Raw genomic sequence first — 12,237 nt, forward strand, 5'->3', positions numbered from 1 at the left:
GAAAAATGACTTTGAATTCTATACGAATTGAATAAGAATAGAAACGAAAAAAATTGAATAAGCTTTACCTCACAAAATGGCCCAATAAGTTAACAGAAATATTCCATGCAGAATATTTATTGGTTAATACGAGTAAAAATAAACCGACAGAAATTGGCGATGAAATACAAAATCAATTGTTCAATTGTTATAAAAAATCTTTATAGTAGTTCTATCTCATAGTCCAGGAGCCAGGTTTAAATTATTTCTTCTCGAGTGAAACTTCTTAAAATGCATTAGGGACTATGAGTATTCACGATTCAAGAGTGACTCCGTAGGTAGGGCAGGCAGTGGCAGCCTACCACGTATGGAAAAAATATTTTTAAAGAAAATTTTGAAAAGTCAGCTGACCATAACATTGTGGATTATACGTCAGCTGGCTGCTCAAACATGAAATAAAATTTTACAATCACTATGAATGAAAATTAATATCAGCTGTGCAACAAACCACTTTCCAAATAATTCTGCTGTCATATCTTCATGATAATCAGCTACACAGCTTTTAAATTTTTTATAGCAGATATTAATGTAACATTAGATATTATATAAACTATAAATTGCCCTACGTATTAAATCTGAAGTAGCTTTGTCAACTAATTTCAGTTTTTCTTTACACGTTTTTCGATGCTCTGTATAATCCACAGCAACCCTTTTCGTGACTACTCCATAAATGGAAAAGTTATTTACTCTAGTTAATTCAGCAATTCTTATTATGATTACTAAATATTTTCCTTTTTTAAACAGTCGAACATATTTAAAATAATTGGTTGTGTTTGTATATCTAAACCTTTATTATTAAATTCATACCTGTCTTTATTTACTTAGAGAAATTTATGAATTAAACGAAACGACGTCCCTGCTTATCGAAGTGTGTCTGCCAGGAATATTTCGAAGAAATTGTGTAGATACGCCTTCCGACAGCTCCGGAATTCGTGTTTACGATTCGATGTATACATTGGAGATGATGAGTCCACGTGGACTGCCGGTTTGTTGGATGTTTATCGAATTTTATACGGGGAGTAAACATTATTTTTCATTTCTTAATTTGTAGCCTATTTTTAGTACATGGGAGCTTGGCTGAATAGATGGAAGATGCACAATAAGAAAAAACATAAATATAATTGTTGTTAATGTTTCTATTGATTCAACTTTCATTTATATTCCATTCGGAAAGTTTCTGTTGATGTTGTTGAGTATACCGAGGATTGGATCCATTTTCTGGTTATTAAATTATGTTAGTTCAGGATTAAAATTATTTTAGCTTGGGTTGGGTTATTTTAATTAAGTGATAGAGTGGAAAAAATATATTTTCCTATGAATTGCGATATGTAGTCGAAAAAACGCAAGCAAATGTTGACTAATGGAATTAGTACTTCTGCATATAATTATATTATATAATAATTTGGAATGAATCGATCCTACGAACTCAAAAACGTCAAATTAGCATATTAATTAGCATTTTCTTTATTGGTAAATAAATTAACTGAATAATTTCTCGTTGTCTTATCATTATGATTTGATCAATACATAAATCACTTTTCTCTTATTCATACATGTTTCCAGACATGAAAAACTCAAACGCCAGTTCTCCACTTTTAGCTTGAGACTTTTTTCTTCCGAAAAATCTCGTTTTAGATAAGAACTATATGAAAACCTCTTATAACCCGAAGTTTATCGGAAAATATTACGATGGTGTCTGTACGGTTTAATGATTTTCGTTCGGTTCGTCGTCTCAACTCAACCAACAGAATTCCCACGGACATTTTCGTCCATATCTTCTGCAGTTTCTTATACATGGTATAAGCGTTTTTTCTCCTTGTCGGTTGAGAAAATTCTGATCATAAATATCAGAATAGCGCAGTTTTTTTCATATTGCTGTCGTCGGATTTTTTAAGGTTGGTAAAACATCATTCGACATAATTTATAAAACTAATCGAAATGACTTCTAATGCAATAGTTTTGAGAACTCTCACGGGTGTTGGTAGAATATGTATCGCTTTATATTGAAAATAAAATATCTATCAATTCCAATTTCAACCCAGCCTTCCCTTAATTCGGTATTGAGTACTTTATTAGGGAGGGAAATATATTTGTTTGACATTGGCTAGGCCTGTTAAGCCACGCATGAATTTAAAGTTCTTCCTTTGCAAAAATATAAAACCAACAAAATTGATGATCCAGATCCTGGAAGCTAGCCTCTTATTGTCAACAGTAAAGATTTGAGAAACGCATTCAACTTGTTGGTGAGTATATCGGATGGAAACCAAGCTTCGCAGTGCTTCGGCTATGTACGAAATTAGTGTTGGATTTCAATGTCGTTGATAAGCAACAATCCACACGATTTTGCATTTCTTAATTGCTTTGAACTCGTTTTGACAAAGGAAGGTATAAAGCTGTATTTAGCATCGGATAAGGGTCTTGCTCATGAGTTTATTAAACTTCAGACCATCACACACTTTCTTTTGGATCAAGCTAAGCTTCAGTATCGACAAAAAAGTCGATGGAAAACATTCGATCATCCACATACTCAGCGCTTGTAGGTTAGTAATTGGTGACCAACCTTTGAGGAAAACATTCATCCGCAGCTGCTTATTTACACGAAATTTTGTTCTACGAAACCTGCACGGGAATTACCAATGTAGTTGTTTCTTGTAAAATAAATTTGATTTATATTTGATTAACGAAACCACAAACGTGATAATAAGTTTTTTGGAAACCTCCCAGCTTTTTCTATACTTGGAAGCAAGTTACAATTAAAACTTTAAAGCTACAAATCCATCTTTGTATTTTTAATTTTACAGAAATTATCTTCGCTTGTTGTGTTAAGTACAACTCTGTACAATTCTTAATTATAGCTTCCTTATTAACGATTGTCCGATTATAGTTGTAAACTCTCGCTGTTAAACAAGCTCGCATATATATCAGATATAAATTTCTAGAATTCTAGAAAGTAAGTAAACAAAGCATATGAAAAAAAAAACAATGTAAACAAATCGTCGCTGTGATAAACACAAACATCAAACAAATTCGCATTCGTCAAATTTTATAGTTCCATCATAACTGAACAGGACCGGCTTCGTCGAGTTGACGAGTTCGTAATAATAGGAGTTATAGATTTTGTTTTATAGGTGAACATATGAGATGGAAAGAAACGAAAGCAGGGCAGGAGTCAAATTTGAAAATATCCTAATATAAATTCCACTTTTTGAACATCAGTACCAAATATTAAAATCTCTTTTTATACCTAGTCTAGATTTCATATTTGTACTTCAATTATGCTTCTAATTATTTTCAGTTGAATTGGTTTCAACTAGGTCGTTGAAGCTCAAGTAAATTTCCTTCTTTTTTTAGACAGTTAGAAACTTATTTCCTAACGGGCATTAAGTTTGTGCTGATTCCCATTCTCACTCTTGGAAACTTTGATTTACAGAGGAGGTTTGGTTAAAATAAGCGAGAAGAAGTTGAACTAACGCAATTAAGTTAACCAACTATTTTAATAAAGCTGGAATTTTACTTGACTTTGGTGAAGTTATATTTTTTTCTCGTTTATATATCACGTTAGTTTTAGTAGTTTTGTTGTTTATCGGTGAAATGATACTGGTTTCAAAGAACTTTTTATTTGTTACTGAATAATGAAAATTTTTGAAAGATTATAGAAAATATCTTCTACCAAATGAAATATTTCAGTTGAACTGACTTCAACTTCAACGTGAAAATGTGATCATTCCCTCCAACCCCTTTCGAATGTCAGTTACAACTCAAATATTTTTAATGGAAAGTATCGATTCATTATCTGAATACAAATATTGCTTTCGAAATTTCTCTGGCCCAAATTCTCTAGCTCTTATCTAAATAACCGATTGTACAAACTGAAACTTAACTTAACCTAACCAAACATGTGACATTTTTTGGCCGAATTTACCAGTGAGTTTGAAACGACCTTTCTAAAACCATCGGTCAAGTAATAAATTTGGCCAATTCGCATTCCTCCAAACTTAATCTATGCATATATATTTGCTGCAATCTACAGAAGGAGAGTTTTAATTTGATACACACGGTGTTTCTCACTTACTTAATTTATTTATACGATAACACTGAATACACTAAACTATGCACTAAACACTTCGCTATTCACTATCAACTGAATTATTCACTAAACACTTTTATCAAATATTTACTGACTACTACGGCTGTTAGACTTGTTTATATACATGTTAATCATATCAAGAATATTCTATATCTCCTAGTTATCGTAAACAAATGAAAAGACCTTCTTAGACATTAATTCTATAGAAACGGCCACGATATACTGTGATCAATTTATGATTAAATAAGAATTATACCCCCCGCAAATATTAACGTCTATTAACATAATAGAACAGGACTGGCTTCGCGGTCTACGTCAGTGAACGAGTTCTAAACTAAAAATTATATCCATTGTGCTTGGAAGTTGTGCAAACTTTAACAGAATCTATAAGAGTTTTCGAGAAACTTTTACGAACTGCAGTTTGTTTTGAGTGGAGCTAATAGATTGTTATTCAGTTAATAATGAAGTATACACTGAAATTTCTGTTTTGTCGAATGTTTTCCATTACTTTATATTCAATGAATGAGAGACGTTGATGTCTACAATCTTTTTATGAATAAATCGATAATCATAAGAACGAACCAACATCATTCGCAATGAATGAAATATTGAAATGGGAAAGCAATGAACCAATGTGAGTTTAGTAGAAGGTCTCAAATTGATCAAATGCTCATGAATAATATATTTTCTGTTGATCCTTTGCGACAATTTCGATGGGTCGTACAGTTTCCTACAATCTTTTAATTATTTTTTTAGAAAATATTCAATTTTGTTTCAGACGATAGAAACCTCCTTGAAATAAGAGTGGTTCGTAACACCAAAACGCACTGGGAGCACATGTGCTCGGCTGGTGAGCCGCCCCGAGGTGAGGGGCCATGCCATGCGAGCTAGTCTGCCCCCAATTAACAAAAATAATCAAGAATCAAGGTCCCCACATTCATGTACACCAATTATTCCATACTGACGGTGAGTTTCTTTTTTAATTTATGTGTATATCGCCTTTTTTATAAATTACTTACACAAATGTTATAGTTTAGATATTTGTTTTTATTCTTAAAACAAGGAATATCGTGCTATAGGGAAGGATTTAGACAACTAATCAGTTGAAAAGCTTCAGATATACAACCAGTAAACCGTGTCTTTACATTTCCAGCCAAAATGTTGATATTAATGGTGTTTACGGCCTTTCTTGTGGCAGATCTAGTGGACTCAGGATTTGCCGCAATATGATTAACGACCTTTTCTAAAGGGCTTGAATTTCTACTAAAGTGTTCTAAATTCTGAGATTTATTGGAACAGAGATATCATTAAAAGTGAAATGTAAAAAAGTAAACCGTTTCGAGCCAATTTTTATATAAAAATATTATGATATTAACAACTATTAATATATAAACTGATAAAGTCTTATTAATTGTAGAAATTCAATTTCTGAAAAAATCTCTTCGTCTGTATTCAAATTTGTTCCAAGAATTTTAGTATTTTGATAATTATACCGAAGTTTTGATCATTTTAATGATTATATCATCTTTTTCCCAGCTATTGCGATGTTTGTCCTATTCGCTATTCTTTTATTTGAAAAAAGATATACATGGTAAACCGAGCAATATTGATTCAAATATGAATTGCTCGCCATCTGGTACTTTTCTCACTCAATCTGAAAATTTAACTTTTTATTTGGATCTAATTGTTCACTACGAAACCTTCCGTCTGTTGTTGCTTTATTAATTAAAGTAAATTAATAAAATCTGGTAAATTTCCAGTGGCAAGGAAAAAAGGTGATAAGGGTGTAATGAGGAATTGAAATCTCAGCTTCACGACGTTATTCTACACCAGGTGAAACCATTCATATATTATGAAAAGTATGGTTTTGATCCTGGTAGATTGAGAATCTGGAATTCAACGTTAATAAAATAGATTCACATTCCTCTAACGTTGGTAGCAGATTATTTGACTGAGAATGTGGAATTGCAGCAGATAATCGTACTTTAGACTTCAACCTATTCGAGATTTAAGCTGATTTCACTAGTATTGATTAATATTGGTAGAATATCTATAACTAAGTGAGCTTGTCTTCAATTATTTTTTCGGTATGTCAAACACAGTTGTCCATTTCAAATATTTGTACTACAATTTTCCAAAGTCTCTTTCCACATACTCAAACACATCTAACATCTGTATCTGTCTTTACGAAGTCTTGCAGTCCAAATAAGTTTAATGGCATTGAATTCGCAATGATAAATTGGTAATAAGACTTTGGAATAATTCATCAAAGACATTTTCTTTTCATTTCATTCTAGCTATTTGTAATAGCTTGGGTCTTGAGAGATTGTTATCAAACTCATTATTGATGGTTTTCAACCAAGTGATAATTTCATGTTTCTTTGACGAAGGTTGCTTTTTCTCAAGCATACATAAGGTGCGTGTCCAGGATGCGGCAACTTTAGGCATAGGAAAAGATTTCGCTTCACCTTTTAGCCAAATATGGAACATAACATGAAAGACCAAAAACATCGGCATACAGAAGAGGTCGAAAAGCAATATCACGTGTCTAAGTGATAATTAAGCAACGATCTTCACTATTTGGAAATATTCAGCCAGTAGACAAACTTATAAATCCCTTACGAACATTTGGAACCGGTTACATTAAGATTTATAATCATTTATTATTTTCACACTCGTTTATTAGCTTCACCTGTATGTGGGCTTGTTTATGAGCTTGTGAGCTTGTTCTAAACTCTCCTTTGGACGAAGAGCAAGTGACTTATTCAATAAACATTTCGTTCGATTGATGATTCGAACCTCCTGTCTTTGACAACCTTACCACATACACCTATGGCTCGATATAAGTTTCGACGAGATGTAGGTATATACAACAACCGTTGGGCATTTGATGTACGAGAAATATGTAACAGAGCTTCCCACGCCTTTTTTACAATAATATAAGTATTTTTCATTCATTATTGTATTAAGTTTATTTGAAAAAAAATTATTTTCTTTTTAGTTTGATGTGCTTTGAAGAGTTTTTTAGTTTTACTCAAACTATATTCATTATTTAGTATAGATATAATAATTTGTAGCTTATAGTACGTCTGTGAGGTCTCGATCTTAATGTTAGAGTGAATATTATCGATTTGTAGATCGACCTTTGTATGACCGACCGATCAAATAGCTTTTAATTTTTGTCTACTGAAATCATTCATTATCTGGAGTGTCAGGTACTTGAATTAAAAGCATTTATTTCGTAAACAGTTTTAGACGTGTAAATATGTGAATAGACAATGAAAATAGAAGAGTACGTTAATGTTGTTTTTGTTTTTTGATGACATATGTTCAAAGTTTCATCCTCGTGAGCCCGAGAATGATAAAATGGTTCCTACAAAACGGGATGAAAATTTTTTACATAAAAATAAGATAAAATTATTGTCGAGTACAACTATAGTTGTTATATACAGAATTAAGTTGGTGAAGGTGAAGATGTTGATATAATTGTAAATTATCCATCAATTTATAATTCTATGAAATGAATAGAGCAAAGAAATTGATAGGGGAAGTTCTATATGAAGTTAATTTTGTGTTTAACGCCACTGAGGTATTAGAATTATTATTTGATTTATTAGGATTAACTCATTTACATTTTACCGTGTCTTTTAGAGCTAGTCTCAATAAAAACTATTTTTCATCCCTCGAATGATCAATGTATCTCAACGCATATTAAATCCATGAAAATTTAGTCTTCTTTTACTAAAGCAGAAGCGTTTTGCGTTCAATTGGAACATTCTGGTTTGAGCACCCTAGAACCTGTTCCAATGAAACCTCCCTTCAATTCTCTTGCTTTGCAAATGATAGAATAGCTTTATTAATTGCCAAAATTATCAAATACAAAGCATAGTACCGTCACCAATTATTGGGAGCACCTACAAGGGCTGAGACAGACAAAGACACTCCTAGAAAACTATAACCAGAATGGATCAGCTGAATGTATCAACCTAGACCTAGAAGATAACACAGCGTGTAGATTTCGTTGCAGGAAACTCCTATCCATATTCTCTCGAAATATGAAGCACTCAGGAACTCCAGAGCACTACACCTGGAAGGGTATGAAATAGAAGACGAAGATCTCTGGCAATTAAAGCCAGATTTTGGGATTGACGGTTCAGCTATAAACACTGGGTTCTCCAGTAAGACATTGGGATACAATAAATTCTTTGGGTCGCAGTGTATGCGAAACAAAAGCTTGACACCGAATAAATAATAAGTAGCACTGAAGCCAGTACATCCTTTAGGGAAAAAATTAACCAGAAGATTACCAACAAATTCCCTCTCTTCAGTACTAAATATTTGTGAATACTAGCTGATAATGTTATCATAAAAAAGCAGGTTGCAGTCATAAGGATATTGGTACCTAATTATTTCCAGTATTTCTGCTATCTCTTAATTACACGTTTCCTTATGTTTACCTATTTTCCGTTAGATATTTGATCATGCTTTCCATACAGTTTCAACTGGTTTCTTATTTGCTCTCTGACCATTTATCGATACTATTTTAGCTTGTTGTATCCAATCGTTCTTCATTCTTCATTCTGCTTCATTTCTAATTCTTTCTTCACCTGCTATTTCTTTTACACTCGTCGAGTATTACTTTATTTTTAATATTGGCCGGTATAGATCCTGTTGATTGTCTTGCTGATTTCTTTTTTATCTATGAATTACCTTGAAGTATACGATACAGTTTCCAGTTACAGGAGATTATTCCATTTATTTAACAATATTCAAACACCTCGATAATAAAATTATTATTTGCTACAAACCGTTTCTGATCGATCAATTTTTAATTATCAATTTTATCAATTAAGCAATTCGTGCCTTCTCGATGCGTTTATTTCGGTAATGTAAATTCGAATTCGACAGGATGTAGTATCCTGTTGGAATTGCAACTAATTGCGTTTGATGCATTTGAGAAGTGTGATTAGATCGCGAAGGATCAACTTCTCAGTTTAATTACATAATGACGAACACGTTCAATCAAGCATCATACAATAACAACAATGCAGAACATCAAGTATTGCTTGATTGCTGGACGGTTCGTGCCACAACAACACAATGCAATATGGATTAGAGACACATGTCGATATTGAATTATTTATTCGTGAATGAGTGTGTAGTATGGTACAAGGATGGCATAATCTATTATCACTCATACAAAGTTATATTTAGTGTCGCTATTCACGAAATTTAAATGTATAATTACTTTTCGAACGGTGGGATGAATTTATACACACGGTATATCTTACTAACGTAATCTATTTATGCAAATAGTAAATATATGGAAACTTACTACTAAACACTTATCTAATTTTTAAAGCACTAATTTATTGGAATAGATTGTTCACTTTTTACTATTCCGATTTGTTCACTACGACATAAAATTATTTACTGCTACGGCTGCTAGAGCCTCATTTAAATAATATAAATAAGTTGAAACTTGCAAGTAACGGCTGATTTGTTTATTATTCTCCAAATTTTATGTTTATGACTGTAGTTTAGTCCTACTAAGTCTTTTGAAACGCAAAAACGTGCTGTGATTCATACATTTTGGACCAAGACATTTTTATGTGAAGTTGTTTTCGTTCTCGCAAATTCAGACTTGGGAGTTTTGAGCTGAATAAAACCAAAGAGTTTGTAACACGTTAATCAATCACAAATTTTTTTTGGCGTTCAGGGCGGCCTCCAAAAACCACAACCGCTGAAGATAAACGTATTGTACTGATCAGTAAACTTGAACAACGACTCGCGAGCTCTGAGTTAGCAGCTTAGATCAATGAATCTAGGAATCTGCCTTTGAGTACTTCTACAGTGAAAATAAGATTGAGATAAACTGCCCTTTTTCGAAGAGTGGCAGTTAAAAAACCTCTTTTAAGACGTCAAAATGAAAGGTTGCAGTAGGCTAAAGAATAGAAAAATTGGAGACATGAAGGGTGGGAAAGAGTTTTATGGAGTGATGAGTCAAAGTTTGCGCATAGGTCAAAGGAAGAACGGATATTAGATCCCGATTGTAAAACATGACGAAGGATCGTTGAGTTGAGGAGGATGTGGAGGATGTTTTGAAGAAAAGAAGACTATAGATCTAGTAAAATTTTAAGGGATTTTGAAGAAAGGAAGTTATAAAAAAATATAGTATCTTCTGGCCAACGTTTGATCGACAGAAAATTCATTTTCCACCATGAAAACGATCCTAAGTATTCCTCGAAGCTGTGCAAAGAGTATTTCGAGGAATTGGAAGTATGGGACCCTAAGATGTTGAACAATCACTCACTAGTGAGTTAAAATTTGTTTAAATTCGATCAGAAACAGACATGCGGCTTAACGTAGGTTTGAAAAATGTGGCGGATTCGTTGGGGAATCTTCGTTTGTGTAAACCTAGACAATCAAATTTTTTATTTGTCATTTTATATACTGTACCAGTTAAAAGTTCTTTCCTAATTTTCAAAATGATATACTTTAAGTTTTAAAATTGGTAAAACCAAAAAACTATGGTTGAAACTTCACAGTCTAGGCAAAAATAACTTCTCGCCGGCACAGTCGCCCGATCTCAATCCGATTGAGTTGTCGTGAGACAAATTGGACAAGGAAGTGAGAAAACAGTGTCCTACTTCCAGTTCACATCTTTGGAATATCCTGAAAAACAATTGGAATCAAATAAACGACGATTATTTGCCGAAAGAAATCCAAAATAACCATCTAGAGTCTGCGCTATATTAACTGAAATGTCGAACTTTTTTTGGCTTCTTATTGTTCACACCCAGTATATATTTTAGATTACGCATTTTGGTAACTCCGTTCGAATTTTTTAAGGGTGGTTTGATTTTATTTTTTCTAAAATTCATTTAAAAAATTTCGTATTTGAATCATCTTCATCGTCTTGTCAACTCGACCTCTTCTCTATATTTGGGTGATTCCGTTCTAACTGTGATTTTTTGTATTCAAAATTTCAAGATTTTAAAATTTAACTTTTCTAACTTTTTTATGCATATTATTCATCTATTTTACTGTAAAAATAAAACTCTAAGAGGAATTTACTACAACTTCAAAGTATCACGAGCAAGACACAAATGTCGGATTTTGAGTTCCACGGTACTGACTCATTTATCCACGGTACTGACATGGTAACTTAAGATATTAAACAACAAGTGCATCAATTTTCCTCAGTTTGATCATAAACATTAGAATTTATAAGGTAATTAGTTTAAATCATTTGTTACGACAAAAAAAATTAATAATTTATCGGTAAATTCTAGGAATGGACATGACACGGTACTGACATTCAAGTGATGTAGTATAAGTTTTCTTTAAGTGGCAAGTTATATTGTATAAAAATAATGTTTAAATATCTTAAGAATTATTCAATTAACACAAAATTTTTATTAATTGATTATTAATTAATGACTAGTACAAAAAAACAATACAGGACATTGAATATCACAGTTAGAACGGAATCACCCATTTAAAAAAATATTCACGTCGGAAAAAAGTGTGTTCTCTAATCAGGCTTGATATTTATGAATAAAAATAATGACAGTTAAGAGATCCAGATATATAATCTCCAAAAAAATATAAACACTTTGAGCCACGAATGTCATCTATTTAAAAGTAATCCTAAATAAAGATGGCATATATTTATGTGTAGAATTATTCATCGGTATTTTGTCAGGCGGGTTGTATTACGTAAAGAAAAATGGAAGTTGCACGTTTTTCTCAATAATTTTTCTAGTTTTTTTCCAAGTAAAAACACTTTGAAGTATACGGATTATGAAACTGGCAAAAGATAAATGATTATAATCATTGCTCTGTTCTATGAAAGGTATATTGCTTGGCGTTTGATAAAGAGGTATCTCAAAACAAGAAGCATTTAGTATTAGAAGAAAGATACAGAAGTCTATGATGAAACTCCCCCAAAATTTGTATTTGTATAAGACAGGGAGAATCCCTAAGCCCCCTACTTTTTAATCTCATAATGGATGGAATAATAAAGGCAGTGAAAAGGAGGAAAGGTTATAAGATGGGAAATAGAGAAATAAAAATTCTCTGCTATGCAGATGATGCTATCCTCATAG

The 12,237-nt window shown here is 32.4% G+C and overlaps 1 protein-coding gene across 2 annotated transcripts in view; it reads left to right on the forward strand.

Annotated features, from left to right (window-relative positions):
- The window catches only part of LOC130898121 (1-phosphatidylinositol 4,5-bisphosphate phosphodiesterase epsilon-1-like), a 326,140-nt gene that overhangs the window by 126,658 nt on the left and 187,245 nt on the right, over nt 1–12,237 (forward strand). For both annotated transcript variants that reach the window (XM_057807182.1, XM_057807181.1), the window contains exon 4: nt 4,905–5,092. In XM_057807182.1, coding sequence (XP_057663165.1) covers nt 5,002–5,092 — 91 coding nt within the window. In that variant the 5' untranslated portion in view covers nt 4,905–5,001. The remainder of the gene's footprint in view (nt 1–4,904; nt 5,093–12,237) is intronic.

Source organism: Diorhabda carinulata, chromosome 9 (assembly GCF_026250575.1).
Source record: "Diorhabda carinulata isolate Delta chromosome 9, icDioCari1.1, whole genome shotgun sequence".
NCBI lineage: Eukaryota > Metazoa > Arthropoda > Insecta > Coleoptera > Chrysomelidae > Diorhabda > Diorhabda carinulata.